The sequence below is a fragment of the Sebastes fasciatus genome, chromosome 24, assembly GCF_043250625.1.
Source record: "Sebastes fasciatus isolate fSebFas1 chromosome 24, fSebFas1.pri, whole genome shotgun sequence".
Taxonomy (NCBI): domain Eukaryota; kingdom Metazoa; phylum Chordata; class Actinopteri; order Perciformes; family Sebastidae; genus Sebastes; species Sebastes fasciatus.
In genome coordinates, this window is record NC_133818.1 from 11,937,882 (window position 1) to 11,963,958 (window position 26,077).

The following is a 26,077-nucleotide window of genomic DNA, read 5'->3' on the forward strand; positions in this document are numbered from 1 at the left end:
TAATGTACTTTGTCATAAAAGATGCCATAGTATGTAAAAAAAAGTCAGAGTATACTATGTCATTAAAACATACTATACAATGACATCTTTTATGACAAACCATACTGTGATTCTTTTGGACTTTATTCAACATAATATAGTATGATATTTTTAAGGTATACTATGACTTGTGGACATTTTTATGCATTTCATTTGTTACTGACTTTGTAAACAGGATTGCATGTTGTGGACCTGCCTTTTATTTTCCTTAAGAAAAGAGAATTTACAGAAATGTTTTGAACCAGAATTATTTATTAAACTGTCATCCTTTGCTTCTTTTCTCTCCAGATGACTGCAGAGTTTCTGGATCAAAACTGAGGACCACTGAGTCTCTTCACTTCATCCACGTCTTCTTCATATTGTACTGGTAGGAGTACTTTTTTCTATCTGCTCTAATCTGCTCTCTACTGTACACTCTTCTCTCCTCTACACATCTAATCTACCGTCTATTACAACTCTACCGTCTATTACACATCTACTACACACTCTATCCTCTGCTACACATCTATTACACACTCTACCGTCTATTACACATCTACTACACACTCTACCCTCTGCTACACATCTACTACACACTCTACCCTCTGCTACACATCTATTACACACTCTACCACACATCTACTGTCTATTACACATCTACCATCTACTACACACTCTACCGTCTATTACACGCTACACATCTACTGTCTATTACACACTCTGCTACAACTCTACCACACATCTACCGTCTATTACACATCTATCCTCTGCTACATAACTACCGTCTGCTACACACTTTACACATCTGTTACACACTCTACCCTCTGCTACAACTCTACACACTCTGCTACAACTCTACCACACATCTACCGTCTATTACACATCTATCCTCTGCTACATAACTACCGTCTGCTACACACTCTACACATCTACTACAACTCTACCGTCTATTACACACTCTACCCTCTGCTACACATCTACCACCCTCTGCTACACAACTCTACCGTCTACTACACATCTATTACACACTCTACCGTCTATTACACACTCTACCACACATCTACTGTCTATTACACATCTATTATACCCTCTGCTACACATCTACTACAACTCTACCATCTATTACACACTCTGCTACAACTCTACCACACATCTATCGTCTGCTACACACTCTACACGTCTATTACACACTCTACCCTCTGCTACACATCTACAACTCTACCCTCTGCTACACAACTCTACCGTCTACTACACATCTATTACACACTCTACCCTCTGCTACAACTCTACCGTCTATTACACACTCTACCACACATCTACTGTCTATTACACTCTACCGTCTATTACACACTCTGCTACAACTCTACCGTCTATTACACACTACCATCTGCTACACATCTACAACTCTACCGTCTATTACACCCTCTGCTACACATCTATTACACACTCTACCCTCTGCTACACAACTCTACCGTCTATTACACACTCTACCATCTACTACACACTCTGCTACAACTCTACCGTCTATTACACACATCTACAACTCTACCACCCTCTGCTACAACTCTACCGTCTATTACACACTCTACCCTCTATTACACTCTGCTACAACTCTACCGTCTATTACACACTCTACCGTCTATTACACACATCCCCACTCTAACTTCTACTAATCATTCTACACATTCCTCTACGCTCTTTTATGTACTACAACAACTAGTGGATTTGATAATTACCAAATGTTTGCTCTCCTCCAGGCCGTTCCAGTCCTTTTGTTCATTGAAGAGTCTGGATAGAAAACAGAGGTATACATTAATAATCTGATCATGTGGTGTGATGACGACAAGGAGTTAAAAGTGAATTACATTAAAGTCACAAAATGCCTCACAATGATTAAATTGAGCCCTTCACTGTCTGTGAGTCCATTTGTTTTACAAAGGTATTGAATAATAAAATGAAGTAAAATAAATAAAACATGCATTTCCGACTATGTTATTTGCCTGATTCCATTCTACTATTAATAAAAAAGGCTAAGATGTTGGATAAATATCTTTAAACAACAAATAAACAAATCTAAAATCATTAAAGTATCTAGAGAATATTTTTGCTTTACTGATATTTCCTTACCTTGTGAGTTCGTCCAGCATCCACCTCATCCTGGAGGCGGCAAAGCTGCTTCTGATGAGCCTCCCCGTTGTTCTCCAGTGTTTTCTGGATGACGGAGACACAAAAAAACACATTACAGACACAGTAATTCAATTATAAAAATTATGTCATAGTACAGTATGTCATAAAAAATGTCATTAAATGTTTACATTTAATACACTACTCGGTTAAGCGCACTAAGCGTCTGTCAGGTAAGGAATGACGACTTGTAGAAAGCTACTGGTGTCGTGGAAATTACATTCGGTCATCAATGCTAGTGCTGTTCGCTAAAGTTGGCGATTTTGGTGGACAACTTGGTAGTTTAATGTGGAAGTGAGGTGGAAAAGATATTTTGGCTATTTTATTTCTGGCTCCCTCAATTGGCACTCAGTCATCAAAAGTTTAAGAACCCCTATCGTAGAAAATTAAGCATATGGAGCACTGGAGTTTGGTACATCTCTGCAGTCAGACATAAAGCCTATCTGCCTCCCACTAGTTCCAGACCATTACTGCCGGGGCCTATTAGCGATGAGTGATGTGGCCGATAATTGTGAAAGTACTTGTAGGGATATGCTGTTGAAAATTACTGGAGGCCTTGTTCACATCATGAGCTCAATGCTGAACTTTACATTTTTTGGCACACATGGAACAGATGTGAACATTGAAGTGCTGTCCATAACAGGAAGGAACAGCTCAGAATATCTATTGCTGGATTGGTTTTGTCTGTTAAGACTACTGTAAGTATGTTATATCTGTATGAGGAATGATAGAATAAGTGGTCTTGAAGCTCTGGTGTAAACGCAAACTTCTCTGCCTGAAGCCTGGGCTGTCTGGCAGACAGGCAAAACCCATTAGCAAGGCTCTGTTAGCGATCGTCTTGTAAACCGAGACCCCGGGCATTCATTAGGCATCAATCAAAGGACGAGGTGCGATGATTAAATGATGAGTGCAAATGCTTAACAGTGTTCGGTACACCAGGCCACTTTACTCCGACACTTGAAAGTGGGGGAAAATGGATGGAGGAAACATGATGTTAGTCTCCATGTAGATGGCTGCAACTGGTTAACTTATTCCCAGAAGTTATTAAAGAAAGTGAATTTCAAAACCTTGAAGTCAAAGCTTGATGATGCCTACAGATGCTTTTGGAGTAAAGGGAATTCAGTAATCATCGTTAAATTACACTCGATTTAGGAATTCACAAAATTTGTTCCTGTTTCAAAGCTCAGAGAGTATCAGTAGGCACCAGTAAATGAAACGCCAGAACCAAGTTTGGGATTTAGGATGCACTAGAAACTTTAACCATGCTTAGGCATCCATCCATTTTCACTCACTTCTGCATTATTATCAAGGCCCATCTCGATAAAATGTAGTTTTAAGGCATTTATTATTTATTAAGCTCACATCGTGCATTTTAAATGTATGCTTAAAGCGTTCTGAGAAATTAGAATATATATCCTTGGTATTTGTTTTAACTTATTTGTAAGAAGAAGAAATGTAAGTTGTATTTATTGTTCTGCAGTGATAGTGCCCCCTACATTAGTGTTGCCCAGAGGGTGTGAATAATAAATAGGTGGGGGGCCGCCGATGTTAGTAGTTACGTAGTCCAAATATGTGAATTGAGCACTCCTTACGTTAATCCTAACGTTGCTGAGGTTACAGGAATACTTGTTTTGAAATTTGAAAGTCCCTGCAACTGGACTCATGAAAGAGAGACAGCTAACGACTGCAGGACCCCCACCCAAATCTAACATGAGACAAACACACAACATACCGTCCAGGTTCAGCTCGTCATCGTCGTTGCTTTCCTGGGTGTGGTAATGACGGAGGAAGTGGACCGCTTCATCCATCAGTGTGTTCCCCACCTGCAGTGAACACAGAGGTGGATGAGAGTCATGTTAAAGGTCTGCTACAGCATTAAACCATTCATTTAAAACACTTAATGTGACTGGAATTAATTGGGTTCAATTAACAAACATAATCAGAAAAATCCCACTGAATTCTGTTTGAACCCACCATCTGCACATAAAGATTATTTTTATTTATAAATTCATTGTACATTTGTTTTAAATTAAACCTTTAAGTCTATAAATTGTCAGAAAATAATGCAGTTTAAAAATTAAATTAAAATATGTTGTAGCATATGTCATAAAACAATTTTTTTTAAAGTCACGGTAAAATGTCAGAAAAAAGTCAGAAAAACGATTTTTTTAAAGTCATGGCAAAATGTTAAGAATAGTATGCCCTAAAAGAAAAATCATATAGTATATGTCACAAAAAGTCATCACAAAATCACAACATTAATCTCAAGCATTCAACAGTTCTCCTTTCACAGCAGGTAAAAAGCAAAAATACCAGAGTGTCTGTGTTGAAGACATCAAAATATACAGCCACTGAGCAGATATTTGTCAAATGTATTTTGTTTCATGGTGAATGGAGAGAAAATTAGGACAATACAGGGATTTCCCAAGAGATCACTGCACTTATTTTAAATAAAAATTGATCACAACTATACTTATGATTAGATATGCTTACAGTAAGACAAACTTTTTCATCATAAACTATGTTAGTGCTGCAACCGCATCCAGAGCCGAGAAGGTTTAAAGTTTTTTCTGAGCACTTAACATGACGTGTCAGAGCTTGCTGTTCCATATATGCACTGTATGCATGCATGTGTGTGTGTTAGTGTACTCCCTGCTCTGTCTGTAAGGCTGAGCTCCAGTAGAGCTGACAGCTTGCTGTGACAGAGAGCCTTAAACAAACCCACTGGGTCGGCTGCTGCACAGCAGAAATGCCTTTGATTCTATTAGGCCTCTGTGTGTGTGTGGCCTGTTGGCTTAGAGAGTTCAGGCCTAATAGCAGCGTGAAGATGTGAAGAACATCCTTACCGCTGTGTTTTATCTCCAAGCATTCTTTGATCCTGTGCTCAGCAATGATCGGTTAAGTTCTGGTGTCTCTGACTTTTTGGAGAAAAGAGCTTCTAATGATTAAATTTGTCTTTTCAATGTAATTCCGCGACCCTCTCGGTTTTTGCAACAAAAAAAAATGTGTTTGAAACAATGCCGCAATTACAGTAAGTGCTATAGAAACAATATATGGTGAAGCTCAAAGGTCCACTTATTAATGATTTCAACCTCATCTCACGGTTCACTGAGTGAAGAGCCTTGATTCTCTTGACCCTTTATTGTTACCAAACATCCATGTATAGAAATGATGGTTTGACTTATATGGGTTATATTCATGATTCAGAACTCATGCTGACTTTTATTCATATGAGACTAGAAAAGCTACTCTGATACAGCTAGGCCATATTAACAGTGATCACCATAGAACATTTCCATTAGAAAATTAGAAATTTTTATATATACTGTCAATAAGTTACACTACTAACAACCAATCACATGACAGAAAATACACCTTTTCTCACCAATCCTAACCTTAAATTCAATGAGCTGTTAGTGGATAAACAAAGTAAGAGGACGTCAATGGTAATACTTTGACTAAAGTCCCAGTGGGTCACCTAGCAGATCAAACATTCCCATACTGGGGGCTGGGCTACTTAAATCACAAACAGATTGGTGTTGTATACAGATGGGTAAGCTGTAAACCTGATGCATCACCGTTCAGTACAGCACGCAGAGTGCATGTGGACAGTCTCAAAACACAGCAATTAGACTCGTCCGCTGGACGTGGCGAGGCAGAGGAACACCATGGTGCTCTCCAACTGGATGTAAACATTTCACAATGTGGGATTCATAATAATTTAGATTAACAACAATATATATGTCTGTTTTTTGTATAATTTATCAATTTAAATGGATTCCTTTCGCAGCTCACATGTTTTTAATATATTTTTTAGGTTCTAAATCTCCTACAAGGAAATCTTTATGCTCAACATAAATAGTGATTTCATTTATATTGTGATATATTTTGATACTGACTGCTATAAAATAGTATTTAGTAGTATAAAACTGCGATAAAATCAGATAATTACACACCATAACATTGAAGCGTAGTTATTTCTACTTTTCTCTTCAAATGTGAAATACTTTAAATTGAACTAAAATGATACGACTGTGTGATTTTAATAAAGAGTCTTTATCTGCATGTCATAACTAACTTTATATTGAGAAGAACTACAGTGTAGCTCAAGCAAGGAGTTCACAAGGTTACATTACTTTACTCTATGTCTGTTATAAGCAGGAAAAGCCTAAATAACCCCTTAAAACTAAACTAAACTGGATTAACCCAGCCTGGCAGAAGTGCAGCCGCTGTTTCCAGCATTGTCCCATTGGCCCAAACAATACCAGCTACAGGACTCTCTGGGTATTTCCAGTTAGGCCACGCTGGCTCAACACTGCTGTCTGGTGAATATCAGGACTTAGAAAGAGTTAAGAGGTGAAAATATCTCACATTTTGCTCATTTTAAGGGTTTTTAGAGGTTTGAAGAGGTCAAAGTATCTCATATTTAACATTTTTTTCTCTCTAAAAGCAAAAAGTAGGAACAAATAAACCCAACTGACCCCTAAAATAACCCCATCACAATATTTATCTCTGTTGTATCACATATAAGGGTTTTTAATGATGTCATTTATTAACCTACATTAGTTGGGTTTGTCTTGAAATTTAATATACATTTAAATACAGAAAGGAAGGAATGATGTTCTGATAAATTGTATCAATTAACTTATTGTTATTATTGTTTTTTTATTGTATTTCTGATCCCTGTTGCTATCAAACTTTGTAATCTGCTTAAAAATATTGTTTCTTGCAGATATGTAAATCTCGCCTCGACAAGCTTCTTTTGGGGCACTGTGGAAAGAAGAAATCACCCCGAGCACCGCAGCGTTTTTGGGAACTTTCACTGATCTAGAGTGGAAACAGAAGCTCACATGGACCATCCATCTACAGAGACACTGAATGGACAAACTCAGAAACTGTGCACCCAAACACCGACTTGAAATATCTTCTTTAAATCACACGTTATGGCAGCAACAACACTGTTCTCTCATAGACAGACAGCAGCCTGCTACACAACACAAGAAACACAGACTTTGAACAACAACCCACATTAGCTTTCCTGCTCGGGCCTCCTTCTTATCCAACATGATCACACGTCTACAACTAACGAGACACGGTCTGCCCATGTTTGTCTACTTTGACATTATTTTTGACTGCAAAAACGGATGAGTAAATAGGTTTTCATTTGGACTTTGAGTCAACTCAGTACAGACTGCAGTTCCTTCATATCTCCACAACACAGAAAAAGATGAGCACGCATAACTTTTTGTTTAAAATCACTGAATTAGTATCGGAATATCAAAATCGGTGCACTTCTCATGTGTTACTCGATGTTATTTGTGTGTGTTATAGGGCTGGGCCGTATGGAGAAAATCAAATATCACAATATTTATTATTTATATTGCGACCATATTGCAAGGTTGAGTATTGGTGCTTTCACTAAATATTTACACAATGAGATTTATGAGAAGTTATTATCAGTAATGTGGATATTGTGTAAAAGACAAATAATAGAACAGCTAGAACAGTTCGGTAAGTTCAGAAAAAAACACTAATGCAGCCTTTAATACCAGGAGAAGACGACACTTATCACGATATTACAACAAAATCTAAGATGATATCAAGTCTCATATCACGATATTGATATAATGTCGATATAATGCCCAGCCCTACTGTCTTATTGCCTCAATCATGCACTTTTGACATCCTGAATCACTGTATGGTTGGTCCAGACTGTCTAGACAAACTCGCAACTGCAACGGTTTGTACTGTAGGATTATGTTTCTAGTACACTGAAAATCTAAAATTCACAAATATGTGCACTAGATTCTGCTTATTTGGAGCCATTTGAGAGGCCCTCATTACCTCAAGAGAGTAATTCAGCTGCAGTAAGTCAGCATGGCAAAAAAAGCATCACACACACGATCCAAGAAACAATCAAATACAAAGAGCTCTGATCCGACTGGTGTCCTTCTTTCTGCTCACTTATCGAACAAAAGCCAACACACAAAGGTCAACATGTCCTAGACGGTGTTGTAAATGAAACCATCCGAATGTCCCTGAAAAACTTGGTTGTCCTTATTAGCGGTCAATTCAGTAATCTATAAAATACCTCAAGACTGAGAGTTAATTCAATAAGCCTCACAAGTCCCTGCACATGGAATCAATAGATGAATCGATATATGCGGAAAATAAAGCAAAGTGTGGTCACTCACAAGATATTATTATTTGGTCAATGTGAAATATTTCTTGTCAATTGGCTGATTTGATTTGCGCCTCAAGGACTGACTATATATGCTGTGTATCAAAGATACAATGTGCTCGTCTCTATGTGTTCCTGCGCCGGATGCAAAAAAGGCAGAGAGATTGTCACAGTGTGCGTGAAAACAGATCATACAAGCCACTTAACGGCACTATAGCCAACTGGTACAAGGGAGCGAGAGGAAAATCCAACCGTGCCAGCGCGCCAATATAGTTCAGCAGCTCGCTGAGAGGCGGGCAGCACCTGACAGATGCCACTTGGGAGCATAATCCCAGAGGGCTGAAAAGATCCTCCACATGACGGGAAGCCAGTGGAGCAGGAGGGGACTGGAATACCAAAACGGCAAATTGCAATGTTAGATGAAATATATATCTACTCCTTCCTTTTTCACTGAGCTTCGTAGTGCCAAAATGGAGCAAATGCAAGGAAATGAACGCATATATTAACTAACAATGTACAATTTAGAGCCTAAATGATCAGGCGATTAGCCATACATTCACTGGTTTCAGATATGAATGTTTACATTGTCTGTTTCTTTGTCTTGTGTGATATTAAATTGAATATATTCATGTTTTTTGTACAAAATAAGTGACTTAAATATGTCACTGTCAGCTCTGGGAAATTATAATGGGTATTTTTAAGTATTTATCACAGTTTACTGACAAAATTAATAGAGAAAATAATCGTTGTAAGTATAGTATAATATAGTCTGTGTATTTTATTAGCATTATTTATTTCATTTTTTTTTTACAATTTAATAATACATTAAATTTAACTAGGTTTTGTTTGTTTGAAAAACAGCCGTCTCTCCTTTACAGACTCAATAAAATTACAGGCTATCTTACAGGAAAATTGCTTGGCAGAATTGTCCTTGATCCTTATTATAAGAACAATCCCGGGCCTATAGCAGCAGGCCTGCAGGTTCATGATGTCCACATCATATTTTATTAGTTTATTCAAATGTTATCATTAAAAAAATCTATATTTCTAACATGTATTACAGGATTACAGTGGTGTTTCTAGGGGGGGGGGGGTAAATCTCTCCCTCTTTCTCTCGTGCTCTCCTGCAGCTTTGGTGAAACAAACAAAAGGGGCGCTTTGAATGGCACGTGCTCCGGGCGTCAGTCACCTGTTTCCTAGCAACGGGCACAACAGAAAAGCACCTGTGGCTCTGAATAGGAGGCGGTGGAGCCCTTAGTTTGACAAAAAAACAGGGAGAAATTTAAAAAAAAATACAGGCTTTTTTTATTATACGCTATAGGTCATGATGTATAAAAGAGTAATATGGCCCTAATAGGCCCTAATAATTAAATTTAAAAATCATATGCCTATTTCTGATTTGGTAAGATGTGCTAATAATGAGCTCAATCGGCTACATTTATTTATTGACGGACTGTACACACTATGTTCACCCATTCGCTCTGTATCTTTTATATCTCTATTATTGTTTTTATCATTTTTGTATACCTTTACCTCTCCTGTGTTTCACTCTGTTTGCTGATGTTGATGCTTTGACACCTGAATTTCCCTCCGGGGATTAATAAAGGTTCATCTTATCTTACTTGAGCAAGTTATTACGCTCCTAAATCAGCTCTAAAAGTAGACTATTCATTGTGAATATAGTAAATATTTTAAAATCCAAATATTGTTTGGTACTTTTGTGCTTATTGTTGTTGTGATGGTGACGATGATGAATCATTCTGCCGCTTTATTTTGATTTTCATCACATTTTTAACTTGTTGACCTGTTTTCTGTTGTGCACAAGCTGATTTCCATTATTAAACTTCAATTCCCTGTAACATTTCTTCCCATTCTTTAATATTTCCCAAAGTGATGTGACTATACACTGTAAACAATTGCTGTTAATTTACAGCAGGATTTCAACAGTATTAACCTGTTATTGCTAAAAACAGTGCTTTACTGTTAATACAAAAGAAAACCTGTTAAATTACGCTCATAGGCCGTTTTCTAACTGAACTATAATGCATTCTTAAAAAACATCACTTTACTGCTGATCAACTGTCTAAAGTATCATCAGTAACAGTTTCATGCAGTATTTTTTTAATTCGGGGACCTGATCTGCTCATGTGAGGCTTGTACATTGTACATGATTGTAAAATCAGTGAATTAGCTTTATTGTTCTTCACTCACATGTTGTTCTGGTTTGCATTCTGTGCTTGTAGCCAGCTAGAGACACACATTTTGGGAAAAGTGTCAAGTCTATTATAGCCTTTTTCCTAACAAGTGCCTTTAATTGTATCTAGTGTGACTATTCCTGCCTGTAACCTGCTAAGTCTATTCATTGAGGCAAAAAAAATAATGTTTATTAAAATGTATGTAAAAAATACAACCTAAATAGTACATTATCAGTAAGATAATGTAAAAGAAAGGTAAAAAAAACAGCTATATAATGTATCTTTAAACAGTAAATTAACTGTAAAATACTGTGAAATTAATTTTTTTTAAAAACAGTTCAAACTGTATTTTTCATTAACAGTACAAAGCTATACATTTCAGCGACAGTATAATAATGTTAATTTTACAGTAACATAAAGGCAACCCTGCTGCCAGCTCTTTACTGTTATTTTACTGGGAAATTCTTAACAGTGTGCACAGCTGATTTGGTTATTAAACTTCTATTCCCTGTAACATTTTTTCCAATTCTTTCATATTTTCAAAAGTGATGTGACAATATCAGAGCGCACAGGCTGTGTTGTAGCCATGCGTAATTTGGAGAGGGACATGCGCAAAATGCTGGGAATTAAACTGTTTACATGTTGTGCCACACACACACACACACACCAGCTACACACACACACCAGCTACACACACACACACACCACTTCTATTTGCTGTAACATTTCTTCCTATTCTTTAATATTTCACAAAGTGATGTGACAATATTAGAGCGCACAAGCTGTGTTGTAGCCATGCATAATTTGGAGAGGGACATGAGCAAAATGCTGGGAATTAAACTGTTTACATGTTGTGCGTTTTTTTTTTCCACACACACATACACACCAGCTACACACACACACACACAAAACAGATGACAGAGGGAGTAATTTTTTCAGGTCTCGCGCTTTCCGACGTCACCAGAACCTCGAGCTCCCCCTGCATGCAAATCACGTCTCCACTATACGAGCCTCTCCATTGGCCGTCCTCTCGCTCATTTAGCTGCTGTCAGAGAGAGCTGCACGCTCCGGGAACTTTTGCACCAGAAAGTAAAGCTTCCAACACAACAAGCTGCGCACTTATTCTCCTCTGTGCAACTCTGGATGACAGGAAAAAGTGGATTTGTGATACTATACAGCACCTTTTCATCATCTCTCTCTTTATTGGAGGTTTGGATGTGCCTGTGTGTTTGACTGAGAAGTCCTATAAGACAGAGAGTTTGAATGTACAGCATCATGATGGAGACGGACTTACATTCCCCCGTGGTGCCTCAGACCAACCCAGGAGGACACCCAGCAGGAGGAGGAGGTAATAAAGTCCCCCAGGACCGCATCAAGAGACCCATGAACGCCTTCATGGTGTGGTCCAGAGGCCAGCGCAGGAAAATGGCACAAGAGAACCCAAAGATGCACAACTCTGAGATCAGCAAGCGGCTCGGAGCGGAGTGGAAAGTGATGACCGAGCAGGAGAAGAGGCCGTTCATAGACGAGGCCAAGCGGCTGAGAGCCATGCACATGAAGGAGCACCCGGACTACAAGTACAGACCGAGGAGGAAGACTAAGACGCTGCTGAAGAAGGACAAGTACTCCTTGGCTGGAGGGCTGCTGGGCTCACCTGTGGGAGTCGTGCAGCAGCAGCGGCTGGAGAGTCCAGGTGGAGGTGGAGGTGGACAGGTGAACTACTCCATGAACGGATGGGCGAATGGTACCTACTCGGCTGCAGCTGCACACGCCATGATGCACGAGGCGCAGCTCGCATACACGCACCACCCGCATGCGCACCATCACCCGCATCACCACCCGCAGAACGTGCACAGGTACGACTTGTCCTACAGCCCGATCTCGAACTCTCAGAGCGGCTACATGAGCGCGTCTCCACCGGGCTACGGAGGAATCACCGGTTATTCCCATCAGCAGCAGCACCAGAGTGTCTCTCCGGTGTCTCTGGTGAAATCTGAGCCTAGCAGTGTGAGTCCACCGGTTTCTTCTACGGGACGCCCGTGTCCAACCGGAGACCTGCGGGACATGATCAGCATGTACCTGCCGAGCAGCACCGGAGAGGTACCGGGAGATTCCTCCGTTCACAGCAGACTGCATGTGCTCCACCCGCAGCACTACCAGAGCAGCTCCACTCCGGTAAACGGGACTCTTCCTCTGACTCATATCTAATCTCTTTACATGTATAGAAGCACTACAAAACCAAAATATTTAACACTAAATGTGTGGAAGCAGGCTGCTGATGATGATGATGATGAATTGTTAATTATAGGCGGTTATTATAGCAAAAATGCAATCACTTTGATGAACAAACTTTTTATTTTCTTTCAAGTGATGGATTTTTTTTTGTCTGTCCTTGCTCTCTTGGAAACAGAGCATGCCAAGTTTTGATTTTAAATTATAAAGGCTGGTGCATTTTTGAAGGTTATTTTTTTTTTTTTGACACTTTTTTTTCTTTTTTTGTGGAATTAAAAAAAGGCACCAGCTGTGTGTTTGAGGAGAAACCTGTTTTAAAGAGGGAATCGTATAATAATAATAATAATAATAAATGGGAGGAAAGGTGTGGAAGATGTGTTTAAAAAAAAAAAAAAAAAGTTTCTAGGCTGCAATTTTAAATTGATTTTTCAGTTTTAATGCTTGTAAAACAATGTGAGTCAGTCGGTGTAATTTGAATTTTGTTGTTGTAAAATCTTGTAAATTGTGAATAAATAGGCCTACTGAAAACACCTTTATGAAATTGTACATAATTTATAAAATACCATTTACGGGTTGAAGATCACATTTTCAAAGTGTTAATTTGTTGGTGGGTTATTTATTTTTGCAGGGGATTTTTTATCTCCAATATTTAATCTTTATTGCATGTCTAAAATTAATTTTAAAATGCTGACAAGCTTATTGTATCGTTGCAATGAACACGGGTTTAATAATGGAGTCGCCGGCAAACAGTACAAATCAGGTCAAAATGCAAATGACAACAAAATTATAATTACAACATTACAGGCAGACATGTTTTGAAAGATTGTTATTTATGAGTCGGGCCTTATTTGATTATTTCTCCTAGAATAATAGATACTTAGCTTTTTTTCTCAAGATAATGGAAACAAATCTGTTAAACCTTCTAATTACCCTCTTTATTTAGCTGGCATAAATCTTGATAATATGCATTTTATATCAATATAAATTCATGTTGGACATAATGTTGTATTAAGGTGATGGGAGATATGTGAGAATATGGTGTTATAATTGGGAAAAAGAATATGAAAATAGGCTTTTCCTGAAATTACCTTTTGTTTTTTTTGTTATTTATTTGAGTTTTCTGTCCTAAGATCTCTGTAATTGTAAAATTATTATTATTACATAATTATTAATATAGTCTTTTATGCCCACAATATAAACCTGCAAGAGCTGAGGATTCACATAATAGTTTATCGGACAGCCTGGAACTCAAAAGTTGCGCTAAACACTTGTAGGTTGATGATTTTCTCTCCAGGGAGATGAAATACTATTAATGTCATAATTATGTCCTAATTTTCCATTTGCCTATAATTTAAAATCGGGCCAATTTTTTGACTCCCACGCTTTAAAATTAATAATTTCATGTCTATTATTTATCAATGCCAGCAAAACTGCAGGGATATATTCTATGTTTGTTAATTATGTTGTGTTATATGTCGATTTCTTATTTTATCTCTCTTTTTCTTATATTCTTGAAGTTGTGAAAATGCATGTAGGATACTTTTCAAAAGCTAAATCCCTTCTTCTCACCTTTCTGTATTATGGAATCACCTGCATCTAAAATATACTCTTCAGGACTAGAAGGCCTCTTTGTCTAATCCCAATTAACTTTTTTTTTGTGCTCGAATTCTGGCAGTTATTCATCAACCTGATAATGCATCGTCTGAAATTTACTTCCACATGCTGAAATTCTGTTAATTTTGCACTCAAGCAAAAGCAAAGTTTCCTTTTTGTAAACCCGCCTCAGGGTCATGACCTCAGTAATCTTGATCTCAAGCAAAAGTAAATCCGACAACAAGAGTATCCGCTGCTCAATGAACTACTAATTCTTCAGCTGGCCTCGATTGGGCCCCACTTCAACCCCGCCTCCACCTGGGTCCCTCACAGGTCCTCAAATCTCACCCCGTCCCTCACCCCCAGCATCAAACGCCTGCAATTCTCCTGGTTGTTAAATTATTTCCTTCTTTAAATTTGATGGCTGAATCACAGGAGGTAGGATGGGGTAAGGGAGGGAGGACTGAATGAGCGGAGAGGAGGAGGAGGAGGCGGATGAGGAGGAGAAAGAAGGCGAGGAGAGGAGGTTTTTGTGTCGGAGGAGAATGGGGGATTAGTCCTGGTGTAAGCCGGGGCAGCCCGGGGGTCACCCCCAACAAAAAGACCCGCAAACAACACCCCTGGTTTTATCAGACTAATTCCCACTCGGGTCTGGACTTAAAAACAAGAGGGCAACGTGGATGCAAATCACATATAATAAAGCTGTTTCCATGGATGTCAGCTGTTTAAACTGAAGGTATTTATTAGCCCTGAATGGGAGTTACATTCAGATCGCTTTAAATTTCTTGGGATTGTCTTTGCTCTTAAAATTTTGATTGTGAGGGGTTTATCTTCAGAAATTAAATTAGTTTTGTAACGTTACCACCTCATTACATACAAAATATAAATTGAAATAAAAGCCAACAAACCTGTATAAATATGAGAATATGGTCATTTTAAAAGGAATAATGAATATTCTTTTCTGTGGTGGTTTTTAAGAAAAGAAACATTTTTATTTGCATTATACAACTACATTACTGATAGTAAATGTGAATTCTAGTTTATTGTTTTTCCATTACGTTAACATATCTCAAAAGCTAACTTGCCGGGGATAATTTAAAGAGCAACTGTTAATGAATTCCACATTTACAGTGATCAATAGTTGATTAATTGATGTGAAGGAAATGTACGGCGAGACTGAAAGGCTGTAAAAGATTTGTTGTTCAGACTTCATGATAAATTAACTGACTCTAAAGAGTGTCAGACAATATTTGTATTGCTGAAAATACAATTAAAACGGTCACTTATGTTAGAAAAATGCTGAGTGTAACCTAAAAGTTACAACAAAGTGTGTCAAAGAGAAAGAGACAGATGGTAACAGATCATCTCTTCATTTTTAAGGTTTTAGAGTATAACTTGAGTTTGTTGAGGGATCGAAGGGGATTTAAAAGATGACATTTTGGAAGAGTGAGCAAAGAAAAATTAATATAAACCATTTAATTATAACTCATTACAAGATAAAATGTGATACAGCTGGAATTATTGCCTCTAAATACTGCTCTAATGGACTTTTTCATCAATAATGTCTTCAGTATGGTGACGCGGAGATGGACGGATTTTGCCACAAAAAAATTTACACCTATTATGAGGAGCATCAATTCACTAAACCTCAAGGTATGTCAACCAAATACACAAAACTCCATGAAATATATTATAATCTGAGCAGTGTGATGAATCAAATGATCACATCAGGCCTCACAAAAGTTCAGGTAAGAAGAAATATACGTAATGAGAGGAATATCTACTCCACTTTAAAGGAAAGGTCAGAGTTTGTAATAAGAAATTTGGGATTTAGTGTCTCAGATGAAGCTCAGTCTGGTCCTGTTTTACCCAGCGGCCCGGGATGCTCCCATATAGGCCCATCACTGAGCCATGTGTCTGCAAGTTTTCATCCTCTCCTCATGTTCTGCTTTGGCACATGCTTGGACACCGCTGCTCTGGCACTCCATAACCCTGTGTACCCCCCAACCCTCCCCATCCCGCGTGCTCCCGGTGTCCTAAACGTGGCTAATCGGCATCAGTTTATCACGCCTTCGCATATTTCCCTCCCTCTCCTCCTATAAAAACCCTCACCTCCGACGTTGGACCCGGTTCTGTCATGGGAGATTACGGGGGACCGATTGCACAAGACCGAATGTGGCGCGAGGAGATTAGCCGGGACGCCATAGAAAATAGCAACGGGGCCAACGGATTCCTCGCGAGGGGGCCTTATCGTGCAATTACACGTTGACACGTTTTAACCATTTTTCAGCCTCTTAATCCGAGGGCCCCCTCCTCCCCTTCCCTCCCCCCTTCTCTCTCTCCAAAAGCAGACCTATTGGTGCTGAGGGAGCCTCGCTGCTCTGTCTGACTCTCTCCATCACTCTGCTGCTGCTGCCTCTCTTTATCGGCCACCGCTAATATTTCTAAACATTTAAAAAAGGGAAAAACATTCCAAAGAGTTTGTGTCTGTCTATCTCAATTTCAAAAAACTTTAAAAGCTGAATTAGGAGGAAAAATATTAAAAGCTTACTCGGGCTTAGAGTTACAAAGTCATTGAGGAATATTGATAAATTAATAAAGGACAATTACACAGAACAAATTATAGAAGGATTCAAAACTGAATAAAGTGCAAGAGGAAATATAAATAGGAAGAAAGGCTTTTTATACACTCGCGTCAACTTTCAAATTTGATCTTCTTGTTTTCTTGCATTGCAGAAGGTGAATAGTGAGCAACATTTACTGGAAAACTACTTTGAATAATGTGTATAGGACTACTTTTTCTACCTCGTTGTTCTCGTTTATTTAGAGTAAACAAGGGCAAAGGTCAAGGTAAAATATATCATCATTCTTTTCATATACAGTACTGAGTATAGAGGGTAAAGAAAATTGCATTCTTTCGGTGCAACGATGTACACAATGAAAAACAAAGACAATGACGAGATTCCTAGTTGTGCATATTAGATAAAGTGTAATGATTGTTGATAAAGTGCAGTCTTATAAGGTTCATTATGAACAGATAAGCACATTACTTCAGGTGTAACAGATGGGACATTCCCCAGCAAAGAGTGCAAGGTGCATCGTGTCATATTTTTACTCTGCTGCAGCACAAATGAGCGTAATATGTCCTCACCTATTCTAATGTTTAACTGCTCAAACATGTGTCAGCGGAGTATTTGTCATAATGATGTTCTCACTATACATTTCTGATGGATTTCATCTGATGTCCTGCAGTCTGTAAGCGGTAACCGGTCAAAGATTACTTATTAGTTGATGTAAAACCGTAAAACCTTTCCCACATAAATCTCAACGTTGACTTTACACCGTGGCCACTGCCTTAAACATCAGGCATCAAACGGACAGCATGGTGTGTTGTTCCACCATGCTGCTCAATTCAATTAGGGCCTTTCATGACAATCAATTAGGGAGTACCCCCTGGATCTCCCCGGGGGCCTATAATCATCACACACCGTCTGCTCAGACAGGCACTGGGGAGCCCCGCCCACCAGTAGCAAGGACTCCTCGCTGTAACGTAACAGGGCCGCTGGGAGCCACGAGGAGACAGTTTGAGCTTCATTTCAAGGCAGTTTACTTCACATTATGCTCTTACTGGCTGCGTGTTGAATGTAGATTTTCCCCCTTTAAGTTTTGCTCGTCTGCACCATTTTGCTGCATATAAGGGGTTTTACCAGGAAGCTGTTTTTTCTACGCTTTGGGTTGGTGATGATTGGTAATCACATCCAGAGATTAAAGCTTTGTTTTCTGAAGCGTTGCTGACTAAAACTACACTGATCAGCGGAATATTTAAGTAGGGCTGGGTGATATGGCCAAAATATTCTATCACAATATTACTGTAGGTCATTTCATATCTGAATATATATCACAATATAGCATGTTTTCTGGTAATTCAATAAATAAATAGTCTATATGAAATAACAACATGGTAAAGCTTATTTTTACAGACTCCTGTGTGAAATACTTGACAAATGAAAAGTATTTTCTGATGTTAAGAGCTTGAGTGCAAAATAAAAATAAGTGAAATCAGAAATAAATATAGGCCTAGCCTATATCACCATAGAAACAATATAGTCAAATATATACAATGGGTATTTTTATATAGTTTTGACGATATATATCATCATATTGCCCAGCTCTATAGGTTTCATACAAAACTATACATACAGTATGGGCTGCAGTGGTGGGAAATAACTAAATACATTTACTTAAGTACTGTACTTAAGCATAATTTTGAGGTACTTGTACTTTGCTTTATGTGAATTTGCTGCTTCGTTATCCTGGCCTCTGTTACTTATTTTGATCATTGTTTTTCTAGTCCGTCTCATGAAAGTCCCGGAAGTGCAATACTAAATCTCTGGAGTATTACATTCACACATAGATGCATTAGTATTTAATCCAATAAACTAATCTAACATAAGGAATACTTTTTTCTTTTGATACATTTAGGATTATCACTACATGTCATCACTGATTTAAAAAAAATAAAAAATAAAATGTATAATTTTTCTTTGACCTCTTTACAGACCTCCACATGTACTAACATGCACTAAAAGCACATGCGGCCAGCCCGGCTACGTCAACAAAGTGCGGAGAAGTTCTGATTACAACACACACAGAGGGAGAGAGAATTCATTCTCTAGTCAGATACACATTACTCCTTTATATAGACAATAGTTGTTGTTGCTGCTATATTAATGCTCTGGATATCAAATAGAGCAGCTTTATTCAACTGCTTCTCATTAGTGCCGACGGTGTCGCCAGCTCAAGTTGTTTCCACTGGAAAAACAGTGAATACAAGACTAGATTTTCTTAGCACTGCTCTACTACTCTCGTATGTCATTGATGCAGGAGGAAATTATATATTTTTAAAAATCATACATCTTTAAAATGAATATTGGTGAACAACATACAGTAAATGTTGTTCATTGGAGCTGTCCAGGTGCTGAAATTATGCCAGAAAGTAATAATTCTACTACTTCATGTTCCTCACAGAATGCCATTCACTACTACTTCTAAACCATGTTTCAAGAATCATAATTTTATAATCATTAACCCTCATTTTCAAAATGCTCAGGATTTCCAAGGAATAAGGAAGTCCTAAAATCCAGTCCATTAGAGTGCTTTCTCATCACCTGCTGGTCTAACTGACAGGAAGAACACTATGGTGAAAACCTGGAGTATTGTATATCATTTTAAACTTATTAATGTCTTCTTCCAAATGAAATGTCAACGTTTATGCTTCACGTCATAAAAGTAGCTGCGAGTACCAGCAAGAGAAGCCGACATTGGACAAAAGAAAAAAGCTTCAGTGTTTCTACTTTTAAACCAATTATAAATGCATAAGCAAAAGTGAGGTCTCCTACAGCCAATTACCTCAAACACCACGGTACTTTTCCTGGAGGGTTAAGGCACTTTGGAGAAGAAAGAAAGGAAAGAGGGGGAGAGAGGAGAGGAAGGAATGGAGGAGAACAAGAAACACTAACATGATTACAACTGCAGCTCAGGCAATCACTGGAGTTAAAAGGTCTCCTGCCAGCCCAGAGGCCAATGAACCGCTTTCTCCCCTTCACCTCTGCGGAGGGGAACTCTGTCATTTGCAGATTGCAGGTGAGATCTGGTTCACGTCTCTCCAACCTCCCACCAGTCTGGCCGCCAAAAACACTGGTCAATTAGTGCCAATCATTAGCAATGGTGCCGTAATTATTTAGTGATGTTTGACATGGGGAGACCTGTGTGTGTGTTTTTACAGTTTTTACAGCCAATGCAGACATATTCTGGGATGAAACTCCAAAAAGCTAAAATTCAGTGCCTTTGAATTATGTTTTAAATTTAAAGACTGAAAATTGTTGCCCACTTTGAATGCTGTCAGAAGACTGAATGGCCGTTGTCATTGGTTTTCAGCCCCATAGATATGGGATAAAAGGGGCCTGCTACACCTACTGGTAGGTTCAAAAGGACGATATCATCTATTCACATGATTGATCACCGATACGAATACAAGAAGACGACCTCTCGTGGCCATAGTAATTATGACGGGAGCAAACAAGGTAGTCAGGTGTAAAAAGAGCAATAAAGTTTGCGTAGGGAGGAGGTCAGGAGGCATGGATGGGTCAAACAAACACAGGACTTTCACCCAGGACATCGTTATTCGTGTGCCATGTAAAAGTTAACTCACGTAATGTAACATACGTAATGTAACTTAACATACGTAACGCAAGTAACACACATACCATTGCTTGAGTTAAGGTAAACCCTCGATTCAGATAAGGAAAAACTTAAACGGGGAAAAAAGGAAGCTTAAAGGTAAAGCTTATCCGCGAGTGTCCACACAAAGTGACGTCACTTCGCAGGGGTTCTGTGCTGCGTGTTTTCGCCTGTCCGCGAACATCCACATTTTTCTAACTACACAGTCGGACATGGTCGGACAAAATGGAAAAGAGCTATAAGAAGGTCTGTTTGACGCAAGGAGAAAACCCGCGCAGAGTATAAAAGATTCAAACGCTTCCTCGTCACGATTCCACGTCAGCTCGTGTCCGTGCGGCCGTCCTTGCGTAAAGTATAACGGAAGCCTGAGAGTTTACCAAAAAAGAATACAGGGGAGAAGATCGAACGCAGGTGAGTTCAACATTTGAATTCAGCATTTTCTGAGCAAATATTTCCCACCAGTGACCATTCCAGCTTTTCAATTGGGCCATGGTAGCTTTAAGTGTTCATACAGTAGAGCGTGTGTATGTGTGTGTGTGTGTGTGTGTGTGTGTGTTAAACAATATGCTAATCTCCGGCGTGGAGTAGAGGGATTTGCTGTATAAAGGAGAGAGAGAGGAGCATGCTTGTTAGCGATAGCCTGGCTGAAGATTCCTACACACACCCACCTCCCCTGATCCACTTCCACAGGCCTGCTAGTGTGTGTGTGTGTGTGTGTGTGTGTGTGTGAATGATCCGTCGGAATATGTGGTTTCATCTATATATTTCCTGTTTCCGTGTCATTTGCGGATGTTGCATATTGAATAATGATATCTGTGTGTGTGTGTGTGTGTGTGTGTGTGTGTGTGTGTGTGTGTGTGAGAGTACAGGAGGATGATCTGTGTTGGCAGCCAGTAGTTGTGGACTCAGATTAAACATGGAGAGGGATTCAGTCTGAGGGTATTTACAGATTCTCATTATAGCCTCAAAATATGAGCACACACACACTAATCTTATCACCTATATAGCTTAATCTGTTTACTGTGATTAGCCCAAATTTGAATGCAACATATTTTTTACTTTCTTAACCTGGTTTCTTTGCTGGAAGTTGAAAGTACATAACACTAAATTCAGAAGGTAAAAGCATAAATCATAAAAGGTAATAACTGTGTTTTGTGCAGTGCATGCTGGGATGTGCTCCTGTGCCTCGTGGCGCTGAACAAGAACAGCGAAGAAGAAAAGAAAATGAATAAAAGACTTGCTTGTGTAATGCGTGAACCTCGTCTAACCTCTGGCCTCAACCCATACGTGTGTTGAGGGAACTTTCTAAATGTATCCACATCCATTTTTTCAAATTAAATCAAATTATTTGAATAATAAATTCAATTAGAAAAGCTGAATACTCACTTAAATGCATAATGTCTCTTTCAATCAGAGTTAATTTTTTTTTCTTCTTTCACTTCACTCTTCAACTCAAATTATAGTTTCCTGTCCACACAGCTGCGAGGGTCTGAGTGACGCACATTCGTCATCTACCCGTGAAGTACATGTGAGCACATCTACCAATGCAGACAGGTATAAAGAGAACTGCATGCATGTCTACAGCAGACTCTAAACAAACCACAACATCGGTGGTGATTCATAAAACGTTTTTTAAATGGAAATGTTATGATCAGTTTTCTAAGCCAATATTGCTGGAACCCTCTGAGGATTTGATCAGTTATGATCAGCTGTGTGTTATAAAAAGGACTATTTAAAAGCCAGTGTAAATTGAATAAGGAAAACACCCTCTGAGCCACAGAGCAGAAGTGTCAGATGAGGCTTTACACTCATGTCAAACATCCTCCGGAGGAAACTTTACACAATGCAGCCGTTGTATAGACACAAACTTTTCTTGTTTTTTTATTTAAAGTAGACAACCTGGTCGGTGGAGAGGAGAGAAAGGAAAGGAGGGAGCGATGGCGAGGGATGTGGAAGGATGAGAAAAAACAGAGGGAGGGTAGAGCGGTGCTGCAACACAACGGGAGCATCCATCCTTTAACCGGTGGGGAGTTATCGCCCGACGACAGAGCCTTTCCAAACGCTTTAAAAAGCACATTTGAAGATGTATTAGTGCATCCCTGAATCCACTTGCTGCCAATAGGGGGCTGTTCGCTGGGCTTTGTGCATGTGGATATATGTGTGTGTGTATATGATTTTTTTTTTTTTTTTGTAGCTCCCTCCAAATTCCCTTAGCGAGCGTTGCTAAGGTGCTTTAGGGATGGGATTAGCTGGAGGCTCATCACACATTCCATAACAGAAAGAAAAAGTACGGAGAGAAAGAGAGAGATAGAGAGGAAGAATTAAAGGAAGGAGGCAAGAAAGAGAGAGGGAGGGAGGAAAGAGTGATGAAAAAGAAATGAGGGAAAGACTGGAAAAAAGAAAGGAATCAATGAAGGAAGGAAGAAAGAGTGATGAAAAAGAAATGAAGGAAAGACTGTTAGAAAAGAAAGCAAGCAATCATTGAAGAAAGGAAGCAAGAAAGAGGAAGACTGAGGAAAACAAAATTAAGGAAAGACTGGAAGAAAAGAAAGAAAGAATTGAAGGAAGGAAGACAAGAAAGAGGAAAGGAAGAAGGAAAGACTGATGAAAAAGAAATGAAGGAAAAACTGGAAGAAAAGAAAAATAAATGTAGGAAGGAAGCAAGAAAGAGGAAAGGATGGTGGGAAGACTGAGGTAAAAGAAATGATGGAAAGACTGGAAAAAAGAAAGCAAGGAATTACTGAAGGAAGGAAGGAAGAAAGAGGATAGAAAGGAGGAAAGACAGGAAAACAAAATAAAGAAAAGAAAGAAAGAAATGAAGGAAGGAAGCAGGAAAGAGACGAGGATGGAAAGATTGATAAAAAGAAAAATGAAAAGAAGAGTAGAAAAGAGAGAACTAAATGAAGAAAGGAAGGAAGAAAAAAAGAGAAGAAAAGACGAGGCAAAGTAGAGTAGAGGAAGGAAAGAAGACAACAGGAAAAGACGGGAAAAAAATTCAAAAAGAAAGAGGACTGAATAATAGAAAAGAAGAGCAAGGAATTGATTTGCAGGGAAGAAAGGAAGAGAGAAGGATTTGAAAATAAAGAGGAAAAAAGGAAGGATGAAGGAGAAAAGTGATGAAAGGTAAAAATGGCACAAGAAAGAAACGAACAGTGTGGTAGAGAGAGGAGAGACGGAGGAAGGGGAGAAGGGAGGATGAAGGAGGGGAGGAAAAATAAGGAGGGAATGAAGGAGGAGGAGAGGAAAGAGTAGGAAGAAAGAAGGAAGAGGAGGGGAGTAAAGGAGTGAGCTTGCCGACTGTTGCATCAGCATGTTAACCGAGGGCAATATGCTGAGAATAAGCTGCATAATGAAGCGTGGAGGCAGCTGTACAAATGTGTCCAGGAAGCCACCTTGTCTCCTCTGCTGTGATGTTTGCAGTCTGGCAGGTTTGGCATCCTAGTTCACACGATGCTGGAGATTAAAGACACGCGGGCAGATCAAACTGCTAATCTTCAAGATCCTGGGTTATTTTCTGCTGTCATGTTCCTGCACTGCACTTCCTAGAGATCACCTGTCAATCACACGGTGTGGGCGGCGCTGGGACGTCTTTGTGGAGGCCGTGATAACTATCGCTGCTTGTGCTAACTACTTCTTCCAACAAATGAAATGCACTAGAAGTAGACCGATTAATCTGCGCCGATAGGACGTTTTACAAACTATCATTATCAGCAGAACGGGGCTCTGATAACGGCCGACAGCTGCACAGTAACACAGGGACGTACATCACCGTTTTGCATGGAGGCTTCATACACAAAGTCAAGGTAGAAAAGGTAAAAAATCACCTCTCCAATATATAACACTATCAGCTCTTTGTCCACGATACAAGACAGGCAGACGGGGAGGAAAATAAATCATTCACTGTTACTTTAACGTGCTTACTGTACCAATTTGGCGTTCTCTCTTCCAAATAATCCAGCCACGTAACCATCCTTTCATGAAATGAAATCACACACTTTAGGATCCTCCTAACCCCGGGAATATACGCCAACATTATTGGCATTTAACAATGTACGAGACAGAAGTAATCCTGGCCGGTCGTATTGTACAGCGCATCGCCCATTGCAAATAAATAGAACATTTTCCAACAATGTAATCCATCAAATCACACTTCAGGATGTTCTCTTACAAATTATTAAATTCAGAGTGACTATTAAAAACGGCGTATGCAAAAGTAGCCGACTAGGTTGCTGCAGAAGTAAAGAAGATATCGGCCAATTAATCGGCTATATCGGCTTTTTCCTGCTCCAAACTATCATTATTATATCGGCCTTTAAAAATACACAATCGGTCGACCTATAAAATACACTGCACACTTTTTAAGGTAGGGCCTGGTTTGCATTTACATCTTTGAAATGCCAAAAATAGGTAGAATATGTCTGTAAAAAACACACAATGCTGCAGGGCAGACACAAAACAAAAATGATTTAACCATCGCTATGCATCCAATGGACGCGTGAACTTCAATAGACCTTTGAAATATGATGATATGGTTTATTATTATGATTATCATTACTTATAATAAACATAATAAATAGAAGAGCTCAGCACTGGATAAACTTGTTCTACTTTCAGCTAATACCAACTGTATTTACTCAGTTTAAATGAACACAGAACTAGAGCTGCAACAATTAATCGATTAGTTGTCAACTATTAAATCAATCGACAACTGTTGTGGTAATTGATTAAATATGTTTGAGTAAAAGTCAAAATTCTCAGATTCCAGCTTCTTAAATGTGAATATTTTCTGGTTTCTTTACTCCTCTATGACAGTAAACTGAATATCTTTGAGTTTTGGACAAAACAAGACATTTGAGGACGTCATCTTGGGCTTCTGGAAACACTGATCTTTTTTAACCACCATATCTGACATTTTATAGGCCAAACAACTAATCGAGAAAATAATCAACGTATTAATCAGCAATGAAAATAATTTTTAGTCGCAGCCCTACGCACACAACAGTTATCTGCTTCATTTAAAAAAACAAAAAACAGCCACTGTCCATACATCAGTGTGTTTGCAAGAGAGCGCATGTGAAGCAGGGGGATCAGGCTAATACCTGTTGCATAGGTGTGGTCTGTTAGATCTCATGTTACCTGGCCCTCCACTGCAACCTGAGCCTCCTCTGTTTGGACAAATTGACACAGTGAACCGAGCTGACAGGCAGCCAGATTTCCCTCTCTGTTTATCGCTTTATCTGTTTACCGATCACTCACTTTCTCTCTATCTGATGATGCTAAAATAGAAATATTATGAAGAAATGAGGACATAATTAATGACACATTTTTTATAGATGTTTTAAATCTTTGTTTGGCTTGAAAGTGACAGAAATAGTAATTATTTCTATTTTTTTCTTCTTCATTCAGGAATATAAAAGTTTCTAAAACTTTTCAT

General features: G+C 38.9%; 1 protein-coding gene and 2 long non-coding RNA genes across 3 annotated transcripts in view; 2 read left to right on the forward strand and 1 right to left on the reverse strand.

Moving 5' to 3' along the window:
• The first annotated feature begins 332 nt into the window (after window positions 1–332).
• LOC141763097 (uncharacterized) lies at window positions 333–2,008 on the forward strand. Its single transcript, XR_012593014.1, has 2 exons — window positions 333–406; window positions 1,776–2,008. It is a non-coding gene; the product is annotated as an uncharacterized LOC141763097 (long non-coding RNA).
• LOC141763098 (uncharacterized) overlaps window positions 1,709–26,077 on the reverse strand; it is a 45,942-nt gene continuing 21,573 nt past the window's right edge. Inside the window, exons 4-6 of the long non-coding RNA XR_012593015.1 lie at window positions 3,935–4,025; window positions 2,146–2,229; window positions 1,709–1,806 (exon numbers count right to left, since the gene is read on the reverse strand). This is a non-coding gene — a long non-coding RNA (uncharacterized LOC141763098). The remainder of the gene's footprint in view (window positions 1,807–2,145; window positions 2,230–3,934; window positions 4,026–26,077) is intronic.
• Window positions 11,568–13,265, forward strand: sox1b (SRY-box transcription factor 1b). Its single transcript, XM_074627294.1, has one exon. It carries the CDS (start codon window positions 11,842–11,844, stop codon window positions 12,784–12,786), a length of 945 nt encoding a protein of 314 aa, XP_074483395.1. The 5' UTR covers window positions 11,568–11,841; the 3' UTR covers window positions 12,787–13,265.

What these genes read in the sequence shown, in the direction of transcription:
- sox1b (XM_074627294.1), top strand. Translation starts at nt 11,842, where the DNA reads ATGTACAGCATCATGATGGAGACGGACTTACATTCCCCCGTGGTGCCT.